This window comes from Dermacentor silvarum, unplaced genomic scaffold (assembly GCF_013339745.2).
Source record: "Dermacentor silvarum isolate Dsil-2018 unplaced genomic scaffold, BIME_Dsil_1.4 Seq819, whole genome shotgun sequence".
Lineage (NCBI taxonomy): Eukaryota > Metazoa > Arthropoda > Arachnida > Ixodida > Ixodidae > Dermacentor > Dermacentor silvarum.
The window spans coordinates 1-21695 of record NW_023606825.1 but is presented as its reverse complement, the minus strand read 5'-3'; the positions used below and the strand labels follow the sequence as shown (position 1 = coordinate 21695).

The window sequence follows — 21695 nt, the reverse complement described above, 5'->3', positions numbered from 1 at the left end:
ACGGTTGCGAGCGGGTGACCGCACATTTTCTTTGCGAGTGCTCCACCGCCGCTTCTTAAAATTCACACACTTTAAAGCTCACGCGAATTAGCATGTATGTACGTCTCAAAGAACTTTGATGCTGTCATTTGGCGACGAACGCACCCTGTAACTCGATTTTGGTAGAGTACGCACGTTTTTCATCGGTGCCTTTGTATCGCTTATCAACCGCGCTACCGCCAACGACAAACACGAACGAAAGAGGCAAACAAAGCTGTTCGCTGTAAAGAGGGCTATTAAGTAACCACAATACGATAAAGAGTTGCTTTCCTAAGATGACTTTTTACACTCGACCCTTTAATTTTATCAAAAGGACTGCGCAGAATCTTAAAAAAAAAGTTCCGGAATCAAGTTTCGGAATGACGTTCTCGCACGCAGCCTCGCGTGCCCGCGAATGCAAGCCTGTAGGCGTACAAAACGATTAAGCGCGCCGACTACACGTCCAAATACACCAAAGTACACGTACTCGCAACTTACCTCGCATAGTCGTGTGGAGAGTGTTGGTCTGAAGTTCTTCCTGCCAATTCGATGAATCCACGTCTTTCTTCTTAACCCGTCGCGCTTACCGGACGGTATCGAGAAGAGTCGCTTGCCTTTGCTAGAAGTATTTTGGCATCCAAAGGCGCAGCAAGCCATGGTTATGGAAAATGCCTTGAAGCGACGTCGCACTTGCCACAAAACTTAGTTTAACGCATTCTCAACTTAACAACAAGGAAGAGCAACGGTACCAACGTGCGCTCCTCGCCAGTCGGTAGACGCTTATCAAGCGAAAATGGCGACGGAGCGTGATCGTAAACAAACGCAGCCAGCGTCCGGCGGCTCGGCGGTCCACGTGATGTCATTAGGCCAATACCAACGCGGCGTCGGCCTCGGACAGGGTGTGCGAGGAGGCGGCGGCATTCTTCAAAGCGTGACGCTACTTTTTTATATAGGGGCTTTAGCTGTTCCTGCTGCACAGCAGTTGTCACTTGCACTACGTCACACAATATTGCATTCAGGTATTGTTAGAACAACCATGTGAGGAATTCAAGCACAATGTTAAACCTTGTTATCGCTTTCAATGCTTTGCCTTTGGGTGCAACTGCTAATTTTCTTAAAACAAGGCTTTCTTTGCTTCTTATGATGCGAAGTGTGGCCCAGAATGTGAGCAATTGCTAATAAATTGAATGTGCATCCATGTCACATTGATATCGACGCCACCTCTGTCTTGACCATTTCTGTCGTTGCGTTGCATTTACATGATTGTTTTGCATTTGTACAAAACAGCACTGCATTTGCATCATTATCGTTACATTTACGTAACATTTGCGTTAACATTTCTGTAAACATCACAGAAGGCTTCACTTATCACCAATTCATCCATACGTATGAGGTCCGCCGATTTTTTGCTTTCATGTTATTTAGCTTACTTTGCTTTCTTACTTAATTATGCGAGTTAAAATTGGATGCATCCTTTTTTGCATAAGAAATGCCAGCGCACAATAATTGAAGGCCAATGTGGTTGGCAGATTTTTCTACTGTCTGGATGCTGGAAATGCGTCAACTGCAAATTAAAATGTTGTACAGCTTTATTTTCGAGATTTACAAGGTTTACATGTGTTTGTACAAGTCCGATTCCTGCACCTTAAAAAAAGGTGGATATGCTTTGAAACAATGACAAAAGTAGAACTTCGATATAATGCGCACATTTCAACTTTGCATCAAACAAAAGTATGCTTGACATATCCTGCATTGGCACTCTGGGACTTTTTAAAAGCATTTGCAAACCTACTATATTTACACATACATGTTCCCATTGTTGTTTCCATGAACATACAAACGCCTTTTTTGCTTTATGTACACAAACAGCAACCAGTGTTTCACATGGTCAAAAAAGGTGGCAAATATGTCAGCCACATAATACTACTTTTGGTGCCTTGATTTATTTAAAATACCTGTGCCTTAGGAATTAACAATCATAACATCCTAGCCACAGGTGCTCGCCCTAGAACATCAACATGGAATGCATTGCAGTTCAGCCCCAACATGTGTTGCCACAAGAGATTCCCTGAACTCGTGTAAATATGAGTGTTTAAGACTTCAAAGCAGCCAGCAAACAAGTCAAATGGCAGTAATTGCTGTCTGAGATGTTCAACGAGTCTGCTGTAGATGATTCAAGATTGAACTTCATATATCAAGAATCTGAAATGAACAAGCTGCCCTCAAACCTTTCACTTAAATGCGAATGTTACCACTTGTAAATTAATGAAAGAGTATCAAAGTCATCATGCAGCATGACCCCTTTCGTGCAACATTTTTGAGCAAAAGAAATGCCAAAATGACTAACATAGCACAGTGCAGCCATAAAGAAGAGGAGAAGCAGCAAAAGTAAAGGTAGCATACATAAATGCCTGAGGAAAGTTGAGTACAAAAGCTGCAGCCTCTTCGCCACTCATGATGTCATTCCTGTAATCACCGGTGCAGTGAGAAAGAAGGTTATGGGTAACCATGAAATCAATGTTGTTTCGTGTCCCACATGCGAGAGTTAAAAACTAACCGTGAAATGAGCTCGTCATTTATATGTTTGCTGGCCAATGCCTATGGCTGACTCAGGGTAGATATCTGTGGTGCACAGTAACCTTTTATCCCCTGTATTAAGAATGTAAAGATAAGCACGAGAGTCCTGCCTGAAGTTCTTACAGTGGGCTGCGCACTTTAAGAAATCTATGTACACAATGGTACACGACTATGACTTAGTAATAACAAACTCAGACGTAAGGTTGAGTGATATTCTTCACATTGCACACAACAATGTTCACCGTATCCATTTTAACTGTAACAATGTTGAGGTGTGCTACGCAAATAAAATAGTAAATTACTTTTCACATTTTCTTATAAAGGGCCTATCATTAAAACACATGTGAAGACACTATCTACAAAGCATTATGCTTCACTTTTCTGTGTCGAATGCTTCAATCCATTCATTGTGGTCACCTTGTTGGTTGACCAAAACTTAATTTCGGACCTGTGCCCGCGCAATATGTTCTTTCTCTTCTCACTGTGATTTCTCGTCCTGAGAGCTAAAAAACGTAATGATTTAAAAGACAGCCGCCCTCACAAATCCTTTTTGAAGCAGCACTGCAAAGTCCCACATTTTCACTTCCTCGCTGTTCTGCGCTCTGTAGTCGCCTTGCGCAGTAGCCGACCCCTTCGAACCGCTTCGGCATAGGTGATGCCACCTGGTAGACGATACTTGACCTCCTCTGTTGGGCAGGCAGGCCCTGGTGCCACGTCACACAGTTTGCTAATGTCCAAGTGGGTGTTCAACTTGCGTGGTGGTGGTGTGTGGCTTGCTTTCGGGCTCGAAGATCTAGCAGCTGCAGCCGCCTTGCAACAGGAAGTCACTATCGCCGTTTCTGCAGCGGGTGACAAGTCGGCCTTTTCTACGATGGCCCCATCCGTCACTGTCCGCTTCAGCACGGCAAAGATCTCAGCGAACAACTTTTTATATTCTGGCGGGCTGTGTGAAAAATGCTGCCCCAGTGGGTCACTGCAACCTTGGTTCTTAATTGCAGTTAAATCTAAAGCCAACTGCCTTCTCGCCTCAGCTGATGCTGTGTCAGTTTGAACAGCCTGGTCGGTGAATACTCGCTCTGTAGTCATTTCCGAGAAGCCAGAGGAGAGTGATGCCTCGCCAGATTCTGCTGACTCTGCATCACTTCCTGTTGAAAGTGATGGGTAGTCGTTCTTCTTCACAGCCGAGATGGGACTGGCAGACTTGGTGCCAGCCCAGGTGGTTTCGGTGACAGGCCCATCCAAACCCAGCGACCGGCATCGTGCGTCTAGCAGTGCTTCGTATTTGTCAATAAGGAGGCGGTACTGCGCATCCAGTTCGCTCAGTAGTGACACCTGACTTTCGGCATCTTGGCTCTGCGTGACAGGTCGTGAATCAACAACATCGGGTAAGCTGTCTTGGTCCCCGTAAACCACAAGGCCGTCTTTAAGTTGAACCATGGAAAAGTGGTCGAGTTCTGCAAGCTCTTCCTCAGGCTCCTCGCAGCGGTCCAGCCTGTTTAGCAGCCTGCAGTTTGAGCACAGGCGCCTGCACGAGAGAAGTGCTAGTGTCAGCAAACCATAACATTTCAACTGTGTTTGCACTCCAAAAAGGGCTCTGCATAATATAACCAGAAGTTCTGCAATCAAGGTGCTATGTGAACCCTGTGTGCCATTTACATGCACCTAATTCCACTAACATATGCACTTATTAACCTCAAAATATTTTTAATGTCAGTAAGAATACTGATGACAATGTATGGATGAGACATTGTATGGCACGATGAAGGGCTGGTGCAGCACTACTGGGCCACAACATTGAACCATTGGTATTGTTCACCGTCACTAGATGCCACCACTTTCCTATAAAGACAAAATTTCCCTTGTTAACTCCACTGACATTCCTTGGCTGGCCACTGTTATTCACTTCATGCCTCCATCTTCCTGTGAATTTCTCATTTTTTGTATGCATGAGCACAATTCATGACACAGTCTTTCTTGCCGATGGCTAACATTGGCTACAATATACTTAGGTTTCGAGAAATTATATTTTGGAAAATGAAGCTTAATGCTTAGGAAAATGAAAGTATTGTCATATGTATTATTATTCTTCATCCTATTGTTTTGCGAATGTCTATTACAGTTCGATATAGCTTTGTCTACCAAGTGTTTAATTTGCATCAAGGGCCCACCACACAGTACAGTTGCATTTGAACAATGATAAACCTTAGGCGTAAGTTGGAATCAGCTAGCACAAGACAGGGGTAATTGGAGATTGCAGGGAGAGGCCTTCGTCCTGCAGTGAACATAAATATAGGCTGATGATGATGATGATGATGGTGAGACCCTAAAAAAATAGTGAGAAGCGTCAGAGCAGCATAAATAATGTAATATAATAGCTTTTCTACAGCCAGTTTCGATTTAATTTCCCAGGAGGGCACTGCATCATGAAACTGTATGTAGTCATGTGGGAGCAGGACATTGCAATGTTTTCACACTCGCTCCAGCTTGCTCAGTCGGTCACCTCGTATGCTGTTACTCATTGTGATGACCAATGTGGCACCATAGGGATGACCAAGCAAGCTGGATCGAGTACCCAAACATTTCAATGCCCGACGTCTATGACATATCTCTAGCTCCCACAATCGCTTCTGACGTTTGTAACCAGGGAAAGCATAGCCTTTAGGATCCACATTTTTATCCAGAGGGCGCAACCACTGGGGCGTGGATCTGGACACCACCTGTTATAGTCAATTAATAACGGCACTCTGAGGCTTGCCACTATATTTTTCAAAGCTTAGAGGTCCAGGACCTTCATTTAATGTGAGAAATTTCTATTTAAAAATATCATGTCAATACCCCTTTAGGTGCACATGTGTGCCATACCAGCACAGAAGGTTGTGTTGGCACCAAAAGTACAGAGGAAAGGGTCATGCTTGCTATATTGAAAGTGCTTTAAAGTGGGGTCCTTATGCGGGTGAGCAGTGCTTGCATCTCTTCCACAATATCTTTCAAAGACATTTTCGTACTCATTAAATTAATAATTTAAAATATTCAGGTTCAATGTTTGTAGCTTCGATTTATATTAATAAATGGTTCTGATAAATTGTGCGCTAAACAAAAAACATCACGTTATACAGAAGTAACAGAATCAAACCTCCCACTATAGAAAAGTATGACAACTCTGTGGGGCCCTGTATTCAGAAGTAGTTGTGCCATCATGCCACTACAATTATTTATGCTTGGTGATAATATTTCAGCATACTAAAAGCAGTTTTGCAAGAAAGGTGTGCATTATGCCTCCTTTCCTTCAAATATTTTTGAATGCACCTCATACAAATGGAATTGTCAGCAGGCAAACATCACCCATGCCAGGACTTTGCAAGGTTCTCTTCCATTATTGTCATCCTCACTGCACTGGAAGCTGCACTGATGTAAAGGTATGCTTGCAATGTTCTCTTCGCCATCACACTGAGCTTTGGTGTTGACATGACCTTCAAAATCATGTCGCAGAATGAAGGGCTGTCGCAGCACCAGCAGTCCACGGCATTCAAGCGATGGTATTGTTTACTGTCAGTAGATGCCACCACTTTCCTACTAAGCACAAGATTTTCCTGGTTATTTTCTAATGAGATTCACAGCAGCTGTTAGCTTACTTTAGCTCATTTTCAACAAAGCTCATGGTTACCTTCACTTAACACGATGCTCAGCAGACCACATAACCTTTTATGTATGTTTTACTTAACCAATAAAAATATGACCCAACGAAGTGCACATACAAATTACAATTAAAAATAGACAGCCAATGGTGGGAATGACACCTCAGCCTACATGGAGATAATTCCACATTGCGAGCACATAAGTCCAAGGTGCCATCAGCATAACTTGAATTGTGAAGAGAAAATATCTGGTCAGAAGCCCTGTTCCATGTTATTACAAGGAAGCATGACGTGTAATCACTCTCTGACCAGTTTTGAAGCATGCAATAGTCTTAAATGAACATTTTGGAGCCAGAATTAAGCCACAGTTACAAATTCAAATGAACCTGGAAATGCAACACCATATTCGAGTTGTTTAAAGTTGTTCAAGTTCGAATTTATACAGACAGTACATGCAAACAGTACTGGAACATGGGAAAGCACAGGCTAGAAGAAAAAACCAACTTTAGTGATGACAACACTGTCCACTATAAAGGAGGCAGCACAACTTCAGCAGACTCAAGGTCAGAAGATGGACTCAGGATCATAAATGCAACGCTGAAGCCATTGAACTTTCAAGATAGGCTTTCAAAATTTAGTTTACCAAAGTCAGAGTGAACAATAATAAAATCATTGAGGATGTATTTGGTCCTGCTAGACTCACTAGTTAATCATGACATGTCATGAAATATACGTCCAAAAGCAACAACTTTTCATTGCCTGTCAAATGAACATTAAAAGTGGCATGGCGGTCAAGAAATTTATAGAAAGAGCAAGCAATATTTTCACCAAACTTATTGGCTTCCTGCAGCATGTATAGAAATTGGTATAGTGATTGAACGTCGATATATCAAACACAGATATAATTAATTATCAGATAGGATGAAGTAAATTTTGATGTGATTCAAGAAACCAAACTTCCCTTGAAGTTACAGCACTAACAAACAGGGGAATGACGAGAGGAGACAAACACAGCGCTGACTAACAAGGAAATTTTATTGCGTGTCGACGTCATTATGTACTGGAAGTACATCACTAGAAGGGAAAACAAACAAACAAGGACATCAGATATCACAGTTAACATTGCAATGCTGATGGATAGGTACATAATTTTGTTGTGGAGTTGTAGTGATAGCAAATGCACGCCGACACAACTTTCACCACTTTTATTAATGGCAAAGGCTTCAAATACTTCGCGTTCGTGTTATTCAAGGTATTTTCCTAAAGCTGCACACTCAGTAAGCACAGGTTTACAGTTACATTTCTTGTAGTGTTCGGCTAGATAGCTGCAAAACAAACCTTTTATTGAGTATGCATGCTCTCGAAGTCTATCATTAATACATCGACCTGTCTGGCCGATCAAGCAATGCCTGTAGGCAAGTGATATTAAGTAGATAAACAGCATTTCACATTTAATGAATTATTGCGCAAGTTTGTTTTTACAGTGTCATATTGCATGATTTCTGATGACTTTCTTGCAAAAGTCAGAAAGCTTGTTGCTTACATTAAAAGGAAGCTTTAGCTCGGGGGGCTCCTATCTAAATCCATAGGATGGGAGCAATCGTTTTTCTAGGCAATGCCTGCACGAAGTTTGATGAGACTTGGTGTATTTAAAAGAAAAAGTTAAAATCTAGTGACTGTTGAAAGTGGATTTTGTAGCGTGAGCTACACTGGCACTGAGCAGTTTTGCGTGGCTCCTGGAGAGCCGTGCTGCGCATGTGCGAGGAGCAGTGATGTCACACGGCGCACAGCTGGCACACCGGAGCCGCCGCCGCGCGGGCCTCACCGGTCTGCGTGTTTCAGAGGAGTGACATCATAGCCGCGGCAGACGCACTGGCGCCGGTGCGTGCCCAGCTGTGCGCCTCCGTTGCGCAGTAGCCAAGTCTGACGCTGCGCCGGTCCCGCTTGATAGCGCCTCTCATTTTGTGCGCATGCGCAGAGGTACCAGTGGGGGTATACATATAGCGGGGCGCTTGCCAGTGTGGTATAGCCATGGAGAAGGAGAGCGAAATTGCTGCTCAGCAGCGCAGAAGAGCGTAGAAGCTTAACTCATCATATCCCGAAGTAGTTGCCTGGCAATTAGCGGTTGAGCGTAGGAAGAACGAGCAGAAGAAGGCTAAACATGCTGCGGAGACACCGGAGCAAAGGGAGGAACATCTAGCAAAGTGGCATCACCAAGAGGCTGAGCGACGTGCCCAACTATCTAACGCTACGTATATCCTGGCATAGCCGAGCTAAGCCACTGCTAATTTTTTTTATTTACGCCATCGATATTTTTTTATTGCTGAGAATTGCAAATCTTTAGACCAGAAAAGTATCAAGCTTACAAGTGTGTAACTCAGCAATGAAAAATTATACCAAATTCTGTAAATTGCATTTAATACTAGTACATCTAAAGAGGACAAAATTTATCTATCATACATGGCTCCTAATTACAGCAATAATATGTGAGTAGGACTCATGCAAACCTCCTTTAACATTGTAAAAAATTCATGCAAGATATAAATTAATACACCAAATTTCGCCACTTTGAATGTTCTGCGATATGTGTTCTTGGTGGGGAATTACAGATTCTTAAAAATCATGCTTCTATTTTTTTTCAATCTCACCGATTTTCGGCAAATGCTTTTTATTATTCAGGACCTAAACCAAAATTCCGTTTCCAACAGTCACTTGAATACAACCTTTCCCTCTGAAATGCAACGAATTTCATTAAGATCGGTCCAAGGATTATCTCAGAAGAGCATTTCTGTGTTTTACATGTATTTGAATAGGCGGCATCGGAGTTGGGCCCGAGCTAAAGATTCCTCTTAAAGGTGCTTCATGCTCCGGCTTTTCGTGCTACTTTTTTCAAGTCACATGAGACTTTGTGATGTGAATATATAAGGAATGACAGCGGTGCTTCTCAGTCTCAATGGAAAAGCTGCCTGACGTAGCCTTTGCCCTTAAATTTGGAAGCTGGCATTGACTTGGTGATTGAAATATCTTGAAAGCACTGCCCATAGACATGAGTTTGCAATGCCAACTTTTACTAACAAGGAGTGTGCTACGTATCAGAAAGTAGGCCCTCTTCAAAGAACGAGTCCCTTCAAGAACGTATTGCCAGCACATGTGGTCACTGCTAAAATGTAATTGCATGTCTTAGGTCATAGGGAACTTCAGACGTGAGAATTAGTTGCATCATTTCAGACCAAAACACGGCAAAAATCTTATCAAAGAGTTTGTGATTGTCGGGTTCGTTAGGATTAGTATACAAAACTAAAACTTGCTGTTCCGTGTCGCTGAAAATTTGCTGGTAGCCTTGAAATTACAAAAAATGATAGGAAGGAAAAGAAGGGTCAGTATACTACAAGCACTGCTGTCATTCCTTATATTGACATCTCAAGGTCTTGCTTAACTTGAAAAAAGTGGCACATAAAGCCAAAGTACGAATCATCTTTAATGCATGCAACAAGCTTCCTGCAATTTACAAGAGAGTCAACCGAGATAGTGCAAAACCCTGCTGCGAAGCACGTGCAACAATTTGTCGAATGTCTGAGTGCTGTGATCTTACAAATACCACTTTCCTGTGGGCATGGCTACATCAGCCAGGTGGACTGATGTATTAATGATAGACTTCGAGAGCATGCAAACTCGTTAAATGGTCGATTTAGCAGCCATCTAGTCGAATATTATAAGAAATGTAACTGTAAGCTCATGCTTGCCGAGTGCGCGCAGCTTTAGGTAAACACTAGGGGTGTGCGAATATTCTCAACTTTCGAATAACGAATCGAATAGTCACTATTCTAAATGTAAATATTTTTTAAATACCTTTTGAATATTTGAAAACGGCAACTGCGGCCAATTAAACATAAAATTGGAGCAAAGGGTAAATTTTCACCCCCGCCAGCACAATATAGACATAAGACATGAGAACTACGCAAGTTCTCGTCGCTTAGCAGGCTATGTCGCATACTTTAAAGGCTATATATACAGCGATCATTCGCACTCTCTGAAGAGTGCTGTGCGTACGATGAAACTACTTGTTTGCTCCTAATGCTCCATTGGTGCTTTTAATAAACAACGCTTCATAACGTACTATGTAATGACAGAAACTTGTTAGCTTTGAGAATACTAGGATGTGAACATCATTTTATAACAATTGTGATAACGATGGTTCCTTATTTGAAGACTATTTGATATTCAATTCGATTCGCTCCTGGCACTATTCGTTTGGTATTCGATTCAGTCTCAAAAGTCACTATTCGCACACCCCAAGTAAATACCTAAACGACACCTACAAAATACTTAAACAACAAATGCCTAAACAAAATACCAAAACAATGTGAATGCAAAAATTTTTTAAGCGTTCACCATCCATAAAAGTGGTGAAAATTATGTCAACATGCATTCACTATTGCTACTCCACAACGAAATTATGTAGTTGTTCAGCACGGGGCACTGCGCTGTTACTGGTGATATCTTATGTTCTTGGTTGTTTGTTTTCCCTTATATTGTATGTATTTCCAGTATATATTGATGTCGACATGCAATAAAAATTTATTGTTAGTCAGAATTGTGTTTGTCTTATGTCGTCATTGTTCTGTTTTTTAGCGCTGTTACCTTCAAGTTCCATAATGTACCAAACAGCCCTATTCAACATGCTACTGCAAAGTTCCGTTTTTTAGTTCGTTCTGCTTATTTATTTCATACCAGAGTTTGCTCATGTAACCTGTAAAGGTTTGATTATGTAATTTTAACTGCATGCACAGTGAGAGTGATAACATCATGTGAATCAACATAGAGCCTTTTTTCAGGTGATTACAGTCAGATTTGTTCAGTAAAAAAGATAAGCATTAAAGCATTAAGCTCTAAAGCAATGTGTGGATGGAGTCTACCACAAAAGTTTCACGAAAGGCAGAAAATTAATGGAGCAACGTCACGTTGTCCTTGTTTGACCCAAGGTCCAACATAAAGCATGCTTAGTAAGAAGAGTGAACTGATCAAAGTTAGTAAGGATTCGTGTTGAAATTAAATGCGGAAGATGTATTATGTGTCTAACATCAATGTTTGCTTCCTCACTGAACTTTAGACACAAATGTAAATTTTGCAGTTCAGACAAATGGTTCTGATGATTACACTCTACTTCTGACCTGCACTGCAAAAAACCTTGTTTGGGTTACGAAGGCACTGTTTCCAGTGAGTTGAGGCAGACGCCATAAAAATAACAGAATTAACACTTGCTTGTCATCTTCAAGGATATCCATCTCCATCTGGAGGTTAAGACACTGGTGCTCCCTTTCTTGAGATGCTAGCACTTCCTCTTGTAGCCGCATGTTTTCCTGCAGGTTGTCAAGAACGAATAAAACGTCAGCTTGCTTCACAGTCACTCAGGTACAGAATGGAGACAAAAGACATGACTCATACTTTACTTTCAAAGTGAGATTTACAAGTAAAACCATACCTGCCAACTTGTGAACTTTAGATTACGTAAAATTTTATGGAAAGAGGTGAGGAATAGTCCTTCATTCTTTTTTAAAGTTTGTTCAGAGGATACATATGAACTTTATTAAAGATGATTTACATTTAGACACAGCAAACAAGCAGCAAGAAACTTGGCACAGCAAATTCTGACATGAAACTCAATGCTTTTAGATCACAGTGGCTTTTTCAGTGACCTTGCTGTTGCCAATTTTGCCTGTTTTGAGAACTTGTGTGTATAAACTTGCTCGAAGCAACTAGCCTTCTCACATCCTCTCACCATCAAAAGAGTTCCAATGGGAGGTTTGGAGAATCACGAGTGAAACTTATTTTGCTAAAGGAATCTCATAAAAATCTAATGCATTATTCATAAAATTGTAAAACAATCCCAAATTTGTAAACTTTGCGAAAAATTTGGGAGAGCTAGCAGGTACGTATGCAAAAGTGATTTAGTTAACAAAAACAGTCTCTTTGATACATCTCAACAGTTTTTCAAAATTCGTAAGGTTTGTAGTGCCTGCTCACACTCTGTATTCAAAGGGGTCATGCTAGTTGTAACATTAACATTCTAAAGCAGTATCATTATCCTACATTCGAAACAACCAACCTTAGTTTCTCAAGAAAAACAGGCAGCCCGAAATATTACAAGGCAATTCATTTTTTTTATCCAAGACACAAGGCCATATTCCTCAGCTGGCAAATTTGGCAGCACAGGCTGCTTACTCTACTGTGCGTGCTCATGGCACAAACGCCGCAATGTTGTAGCTGGTTCAAGAAGTGAAGTAATTTGAAGGTAACACTACAGCAACATGCCCTGCCAAATATTTCCTATGGGTAGGGTGTACGATGGGTATCAAACACACAGGGCCAAATATGTATGCTGAATATGTTGGGCTTTTGATAATGCTAAGAACATTTTCAATGTCCGTCAAATATTTGTCTGTCTGAATAATTCAGATCCACCTTGTTCAAAAATAAGAAAATAATATGATTGAATTTTACAATCTCAAAGCAACATATGAGCCATGGCCAGAGCACTGTGCAGCTCCAGGTGGTGGTGCTAATGTGCTTGAGAAAAATGTGAAGAGAGCTTTATAGTTCCAGCAATGTTCATCAACCCTTTGTGCTATCTGCCGTTCAATTTATTGGACGTGATCTGTCTATATCGCCAATCAATAACCAACTGGCTTTGCAAGGAGTCTGACTTCTCACAGCTAGCCTAGCATGCTTCACCATGCCATGGTGTAGCTCCTCAACAGGCCACTGTATTATCACTTCACTATATAAACACATTGCATCTCACAACATAGAATGAAAGTAAGCACAGACAGGTGTTTATGAGCATTAGTGAAACTGTAAAGCCTTCATAGCTCAGCCTGCACAGCGCTCTTGCCACTGTGCTCTGGTCAGCAGCACTTGTGTTGACCAACCCGTACTTATCGTGACTATTTTGTGCATTACACCCATATACACACCACACTCTCCCCCCCTGTATTCTAGAATGTTCTTCCACTCAATGCTCCAGCCCAACTTGAGAAAGTCGGTAACAGTGCCACCTCTCGACAAAAGTGGTCACTGTGCTTCAAAAACATTTCATGGTAATTCTTGAGAAGCATACAGGGGCGGATCCAGGTTTTTTCTGAGGGGGGGTCAGCTTCTGTCAATGATGATGATGATGATGATAGTAGCCTTTCTTATTTACCGAAATTTACCGTTTTTGCTCACGATAAACCCGCGTATTACACGGCTAGAGCAACACCTGTAGCCCTCCGTGATGGCTCAGTCAGCTCAGGCGTTGAGCACGCGATTGCGGGATCAAATCCCGGCCGCGGCAGCCGCATTTCGATGGAGGCGAAATGCAAAAACGCCCGTGTTCTTGCGTTGTAGTGCAGGTTAAAGAACCCCAGGTGGTCAAAATTAATCCGGAGCCTTCCACTACGGCGTGCCTCATAATCAGAATTGGTTTTGGCACGTATTACCCCAGAAAGAGGGAGAAGACCTGTAGCAAAGCCAGGTATCGGTTTCTCCGAGCTTATAGGAAAAGGACGTTACCCAATACAACCATGTGCTTGGCGGCTGCGCCTGATAATACAAGGTGTTCAAAACTAAGCTTTATGGTTTTCTTAAAATTAGGCACTGGGAGGCACGCGAAGACCACCTGTGCAAATAAGTTATGTGGCTAAGGGGGCACAAAGTGAGATGATAATTATCGCTGTGAGCAGCCCAATTAACTAAAATTTAACAATTATTTTTGGTTGACGGCAGTAAGTGGGTATGTTTCTATTGAAAACTTAGAGACAGTCGTGTTTCTAAACAGTATCAGTCGGAAGAATTATTCTAGCGTGTCCGTGCTCCGAGATATCCGACTCCAAATTTCAATTGTCGTATTGCGCAGAATAATCGAGTTGACGCGAGAGCGGTTTATGCTTTTCGTTGCTGTGGAAGGGAGGTGTTTTGGACATTTTTAGGGCATTGACATCTTGATGGGTGGAATGTTGTCATGCGATTTCTGCATGACAACACCAAATTTAAAGCGGCAGTATGAAATATTCGTTAGCATAGCTAAAAAGGTTTCTGCTGTTGATGGTGCAGTTGTTGCTCTTGATTTCAATAAAACTAACAATACTTGGAAATCAGCAGTCTCTTTATTTACGTAGCCCAGACAAGGACCATGCCCGGTCGTCTAGTCGCCATTACCAATGGTGACTAGACGACCGCGTACGCACGCGTACTGCCCTCTGGCTTCTCCGCTCGCGCCATTATCTCCGCATGGCAGCTGCCGCCATCTTTACTGGCTGCGCGGTCGCGTGTTACGACAGTGGTTACGGGTTCTTAGATTTTTTTTTTTCATTTCGCCAGCCGTGAGGGGAAGGTGGACAGTTATGATCTTTGCCAATGCCTCCGCCCCGTTGTCAGACTAAACGCCGCACGCAACAGCCGCGTGACATCAGGGAGGAGCTTTGTGCCGATCCTCACTCTCTTGCATGCGTAATCATGCGAACGACAATTAAAATTTGGAATTGGATATCTCGGAGCAAAGACATGCTAGAAGAATTCTTCCAAGTGAAACTGTGTAGAAACACGACTGCGTCTAACTTTTGAATACAAACATACACACTTACTGCAGTCAATAAAAAGTTAATTATTCAAGTTTGGTTAATTGGGCTGCTGACAGCGATAATTATCATCTCACTTTGCGTCCGCCTGGCCACATAACTGATTTGCGTAGGTGGTCTGCATGTGCCTCCCAGTGCATAATTTTAAGAAAGCCAATAAGCCTAATTTTGAACACCCGGTATATCTAGCCTGTATTGTTTCTTAAAATAAAATTTGGGATGATCTTTTGCAGGTTCGTTATGAATGCGTAAGCACGGGTCCGTCTTTGGAGTTCTGTTGGGACACCTTGATTTCCTTAAGGAGATTCTTTGTGTTCGGCTGAGACACCTTCGTTTGCTTTGGAGGACTAACTCCCATATTCTCAAACAGCCCTCGACTCGAAGCTCTTACAACACTCTTCCTTGTTGAGCACAGCGTCGCTTCTCGACTGATAAAGACGCGACAATTCCTAAGAATTCCCGTGAATGATCATGAAGCTCAGTGACCACTTCTGTGGAGGGATGGCGGTGCCATCTTCTCTCTTGAGTCGTGGTGGTGTGTTGACTAGAGGAACGTTCTTGAATACGGGCGTAACGCTCCACTCCAACGCAGCAACCACTACGCTGGTTGTTTACGATATGCGAATCACCGCGTATGAAGACTCACGACGCCACCTACAAGAATAACGATGTGGCGTAGTAGCCGAGAGCGCGAGCCAGCGTCTTCATGTTTTGTTTCCCACGCGACGTCATCCTTTTACACAAGGCGCGCATCTGCTCCAGTTTCTCTAACCACGCGACGCCATCCTAGGCCCGCGCACTGGCGTTGGCCGCTGACGTCACGCTCCCCCACTTCGCAGCCGCGGCTCTAGGCTTCGCCCCGCTCCGCGAGAACGCCCACTCAGATAAACGGATCCGGCGGGCTTGAGCCTCCTATGCTTAATGTAGGACAATAAAACTGCGAAGTTACAATGAAAAACTTGTAGCGTACGAACGGCACTGTGCTCGTGCTGGATATTGTCAACGTGTAACTGTGATCACAATGAGTGCTACGGTTAAAGAAAAGTTGCATATGCGTAGTTCTTAGTTTAGCTGTTAGTTGTTATTATTTATATATGAACACTTCAGCGAGAGACCTCTTTCATTAAGCGGGTTGGTCGCGGAACCGATGACAGCCAATGAGGCAACCGTTGACACCCCAAGGGGAAACTAAGTTAATCAGGCGCGAAGGCGCTCGAGCGGACCTTGGCGTGCTTGGCAAAAGGGACGTCCCCTTGTTCATTCGACGCCACCGACGGGACGAGTAAGGCACGGCAGGCGCCAGGAGGTCCAAGGTGTTCATGAGAAAAAATAACTACGGCAACTTCCCGACACCACACTCCTACGGAATACAACTAAGCTTGTGAGCGAGCTAGCTTTACTTCTACATGGCTGATACCACTAGTACTCGCGAAAAATACTTTTGAAGAATGCTGGTGGCCATATTTTTTTTTTTGCGACAGGGCCATCCCCCTGTCAGCGAGGAGGCGATGCAGCAATCTGAGGGGGGTGTCAGGACATCCGGACATCCCCCCTGTATCCGCGCCTGGAAGCATACCATCTTGTTCAGCCAAGCGGCAGCGTTATGATCAACTCAGTGGAGTGGAGGAAGAGCTTCGAGTCGAGCAGTGTTTGAGAATACGGGGGTTAATATTTGATGCATGCACAGAAATTCTGAGGTGCCATTGCACTAAACATTGTCTGCAACAGAGATGGAAAAGCAGGTAGTCCGAACAATACCTTGTCCACCCTTAACTGGGACAAAAACTGGACTAAATGCAGCATACTTGACAAAAACAACTTCAAGCAGAGCAGTATGAAGAGGTCACCTACAGAAGTACTGAAAGCTGGTGGGTTGACATGGGTTCCTGATTAAAGCTCAATTTGAGAGTAAGCACTTGTGTTGACGTTGACCGTGTGTTTCTTTCCATCTTGCTTTTTTTCTTGCTGGTGCACTGCGATGACAGACTAAGATGGTTGAATGATTTGGCTGCTGACTTTTGTAATGTCACTGTAAACTGAGAAATTATATCAAACTTTTGCATGGTGTGTTTGAAATAAAGTGTAGGGTGCCTCCAAACAAACCTCATGTTGGAAGTAGTGCTCATTTTGTCTAGTCAGCACCTCATTCTTATCTTTTTCTTTTCTTTTTTTTTACAACGCTGTTATTTGCCGTACGCCGACTGGCCCAAGAAAAGTTCCAATTGCAGCTTCTATGCAGGATATCACGCTACACTGGAGCCGTGTTAGATAGCTGCCCATCTGGCCATCACAGACGCGACCACAAGAAGACATTCTTTGCATGGGAAGCATTAAAATATGCCCCGAGCTTACCAGGAGCCCCCACATCTGCGTATGAAAATAAAGAAATAAGCACATTAAAAGCCGCTTCTCTGACAAGGGAGCTCTACAAATGGTGAAAGCACACTACTCATACTGCAGTTGCCTTTCAAGGATGCGCTGCATTCACCTTTGGAACACAGTCTTATTGCCAACGAACTTAAAACCTGCCATCGAGCCACACTGCTGGGGCCCAGGAGGGAGGGGGGGTGTTCAGACTCCCTAGATGTGTTTGTATTAGTTGTGTATTTCTTTTGTCATGCGAGTAACTCGAAAATGTCTACTCAGTTTCTTAATAGCTGGCAGTGTATAAAATCTATTTTGCCTTCCTTAGAGTGGCTACAATTATACTGCTGACCTTGACCTATGATGTTTGTAGTAAAAGCGGTGCGCCTGCATATGCATGAACGCTAAAAGAAAGAAAAAACGCAAGCACTGAGCAAATGCCATTGCTCATGTTTGTATATTTTAGTACTTGTATATGTGTCTGCAAGTGCGCTACTTCTACAACAATGACTAACCAGCTAGCCCACCAAAACTATCTTCTCAGCTTGACCTATGAAGACGAAGTACAGGTGTCATCTTCACAATTATGCCTTATTAAGTTGGTAAATAGAATGAGCACAAATTGAAGGCAAGTGCACATCACTATATGGAGCCAAGAATGTGAGACTTGAAGAATGTAAACAGACAACATGCCAACATATATACTGCAAAGGTTCCCCTTCAAAGATAAGTGGTGCGCTCAAAAATATCTCCAGTGGCTATTTTTCACAAGATGCCCTGACATTCTTGCAGTGACTAAGTTTTTGAATGTCTCAGAAGCACAGCTCCAGAACTTTCAGACTTAGTTGGTAACAAATTTTGCACAGCTTTTCCACTACATAACCTCATATGGACTCTACTTTAACTGAAATCATCATAGGGTCATTTACAGCCTACCCATACTCAAGTAATAGTATACCAAAGGGCTCATTCACAGGCAAGTTGGTGCAATTTTTGGAACATTATATATTAGGCCACAAAGAAGCAGAATGCACGGACAGAATGACACACTTGCAAGTGCCTGTTGTATAAGCACATTACACTGCATATTTGTCACAGTGTTAAAATGTAAAGCAAACTGAATATTCCAGCAGCCTTCCTATAATTCAACATATTGCCATCGCAACACCAGTAGTGGAAAAATATTAAGGGGAAACTCATGCCATTGGCACAATTGTTGCTTTCACGTCGAGAGATCTGAATGGGCTTGTGCAGGTACTTTCACACGGCAGTTTTGTCAACAGAAGTGAAACAACCAGAAAGTTTCCTAACATATTGTTTTTTGGCACAGCCATAAGCGCACAGACTCCATAACCCACCTGGACCAGGTTGTCAACCTCAGCCTGGAGTTCCTCCCGAGTATCTTGTTCCTTGGACAGCTGGCACTTGAGCCGTGACAAAGAGCAGCGCAGACGCACCAACTCTGTACCAAATGGGCTCTCCTGCACAGAGTGGGTTGGTTGTCTCCTTGTGTGCTACAGGTACTATCAGCATAAATTATGATGCAAACAATTCCAAGAATACTCCAATGCTTTGTACCACTTCCAGGTTCACTTGGATTTCTAAAGTGGCTTAATTCAGACACCAAAACATACACTTGAGAGTACTCTATGCTTAGAAACTCCATGCTTAAAAATTCCTCAGAAGCACAGCTCCAGAACTTTCAGACTTAGTTGGTAACAAATTTTGCACAGCTTTTCCACTACATAACCTCATATGGACTCTACTTTAACTGAAATCATCATAGGGTCATTTACAGCCTACCCATACTCAAGTAATAGTATACCAAAGGGCTCAATCACAGGCAAGTTGGTGCAATTTTTGGAACATTATATATTAGGCACTTTTTTTTTTTAATCCTTGCTCTTCTGCCGATAAATAAGGAGTCTATTTGATATAAAGAGTGCCATACCTCAAAGCCAAGAAAATCAGTGTCTCCGTTGGGGCTCCCTGAAAACTCACAAATTATGATTGACTATCGATAAATGTTTGAAAATTACATACTTTTATGCCAAGGCACTGCATACTCCCTTAGGAGAAAGTCAAGGTGGTAGAATGCATCTTTCTGCCCTTTTATAATAAGTCACCATAATTACAAAGTGATTAAGTATCTAATTATTGTGCACTCAGTAATGACACGTTCTTTCACAAAAACGAATTGAATCGCTAGCACAAATTACGTGCACAAGTGAATTATTGGTTACAAGCATTACTTGAAAGAAAAAAAATTCCATGCCTAAAAGCACGTTAAGGCAATTTTATAGCAGGCAGTGTATTAATTTCACAGTTAGCTAGGCTAGCCATGTGTACTATGAATACATTTTGCATGCTTTTAGAGTCTGAATTCTGTTTCCAAAGGTGTGTAACATGGTCCATTATGTTAGTCAACAAGGCCAGGCTAACTCATGACTCTTGCAAGTAATGCACCTGGTGATCGTTGCCAGGTATGGCCTGCTTCAACAGTACAAACTTGTTTATTCACCATGTTTCTAAAGTTAAACAGTACACGCTTCCTATAGATGCAAATATGTGTCACTGTGCTGCATAAAATGTTGCAACAAAATCTTCCACCTTCTTCATAGACGTTTAGCTCAAGTCCACTCTCAGCTTTTGGCTTGATTAAACTTCCGGGTTGGGCAAGTTTAATCAAGCCAAACCTTCACAAAGTAGGCAAGTGGAGCCAACTCTGGAAACTGCAGTAAACTGACAATGGTTTCAAAAGCAGAAACGAATCCCACCCAGGCTGCTTCGGGGGCCATTTCTGTTCACAAAGGGCGGCTCTCTTTAGATTTGGGCATTGCAAAACACAAATCGCGGTGAGAATACCACGTGCAAAGTATTACAGTTATGTGTGCACCAAAAACAGCCGACTACTCAAACAAGATAACACACTCTTCTCAAAGGCAACCCTCAGCTTGCCGGTGAGATTATGACACATGCATAACTCTTGCAGTCACAAATTATGATTGACTATCGATAAATGTTTGAAAATTACATACTTTTATGCCAAGGCACTGCATACTCCCTTAGGAGAAAGTCAAGGTGGTAGAATGCATCTTTCTGCCCTTTTATGATAAGTCACCATAATTACAAAGTGATTAAGTATCTAATTATTGTGCACTCAGTAATGACACGTTCTTTCACAAAAACGAATTGAATCGCTAGCACAAATTACGTGCACAAGTGAATTATTGGTTACAAGCATTACTTGAAAGAAAAAAATTATTTAGCAATTCCTAAAGAAATGCCCCACATCACACCTCCCGTCAAACACATAGTGCCTTCTCCAAAGCGACCTTCAGTAGCGATAGATTTCCCTCAGAAGTAAAATGAAGGCATTTGAGGGAAGCAGAACCTTCAATGTGCCCTAAGCTTAATTTTTGCGGCCTATTGCCACAACTGCACAGAAATGGCAAAAATAAGTCGCGTCCATAAATGTGTACACCATGACTGAAGGGGATAATGCTTCTGCATCACAAGCACAATGTCTCAGCTGCATTACACAAATATCCAGCAGAAGCAAAAACAGCTAAAAAATTTCGCCAATACGCAGAGTATGAAGCAAGAAAACAAAGGAGGAGTGGGTCACGACAAAAGAAGAGGCAAAATAAAGTAGAAAGCAGCTTTTTTTTTTTTTAATCCTTGCTCTTCTGCCGATAAATAAGGAGTCTATTTGATATAAAGAGTGCCATACCTCAAAGCCAAGAAAATCAGTGTCTCCGTTGGGGCTCCCTGAAGGCACTATGTGATCTGTGCTGAGTGTGTCCTCTAGTGGTTCGTTCTGGTGACAGGCTGTAACAGGTTCGTCGGTGTCCTCTTGCTGATCCCTTGGTCTCAGGCTGAGCCGTAGGTGGTCAGCAAGCTCCTGGAGCTCTTCGCACTTCTTCTCAAGCACGTCCACGCTCGTGCTGAGGCTGCAGGACACGGAAGGAGCAGGTTAGAACAAAAGTGAAGCTACCAAACAGGATACGCAAAACAAAAAACATAACAATCTTTTGTAGGAATTTATATATTAATTTAATGTTTTTGCTGAAGTTTATTGCGCGAAATCTAAGGCATGATGCAAAATTCTTTTTTTCTTCTTCTAAATTTATGTACCCTAAACAATGTATAAACGTCCAATTGAACGCTAATTTTGCATTGTGCAGTTTCACGGGAATACACTCCGCACTGCCGTGGAGCCACTTAGTGCGCTAGAACAAGGCAGCTTTGAAAATGACAAACGAACATATGATACAAAATTGTTTCTACAGTTTTGTGAATAGTCTATAATGGTAAAGGTTGTTTACAGTAGGTTCCAGAAGGACCGCTATGCGTATGCTCTGCCCAGCAAGGTGTCGGTTAACAACATAGGCACGCTTCTGCTGTATATGCTTTTCCCCTTTGGCTTCTGCAATACATTTTCTTTATTCCCATGCTTGACCACAAGGCCTGGCGATGAGGGTTC

General features: G+C 42.5%; 1 protein-coding gene across 1 annotated transcript; it reads right to left on the bottom strand.

Annotated features, from left to right (window-relative positions):
• Positions 1-1589: 1589 nt before the first annotated feature.
• On the bottom strand, positions 1590-21185 carry LOC119435669 (cerebellar degeneration-related protein 2-like; the record flags this gene model as incomplete). Its single annotated transcript, XM_037702408.1, has 4 exons — positions 1590-4120; positions 11493-11590; positions 18568-18690; positions 20943-21185. Coding segments are annotated over 4 exons (1410 nt in total), but the record flags the coding sequence as incomplete, so codon positions are not given.
• Positions 21186-21695: the final 510 nt, after the last annotated feature.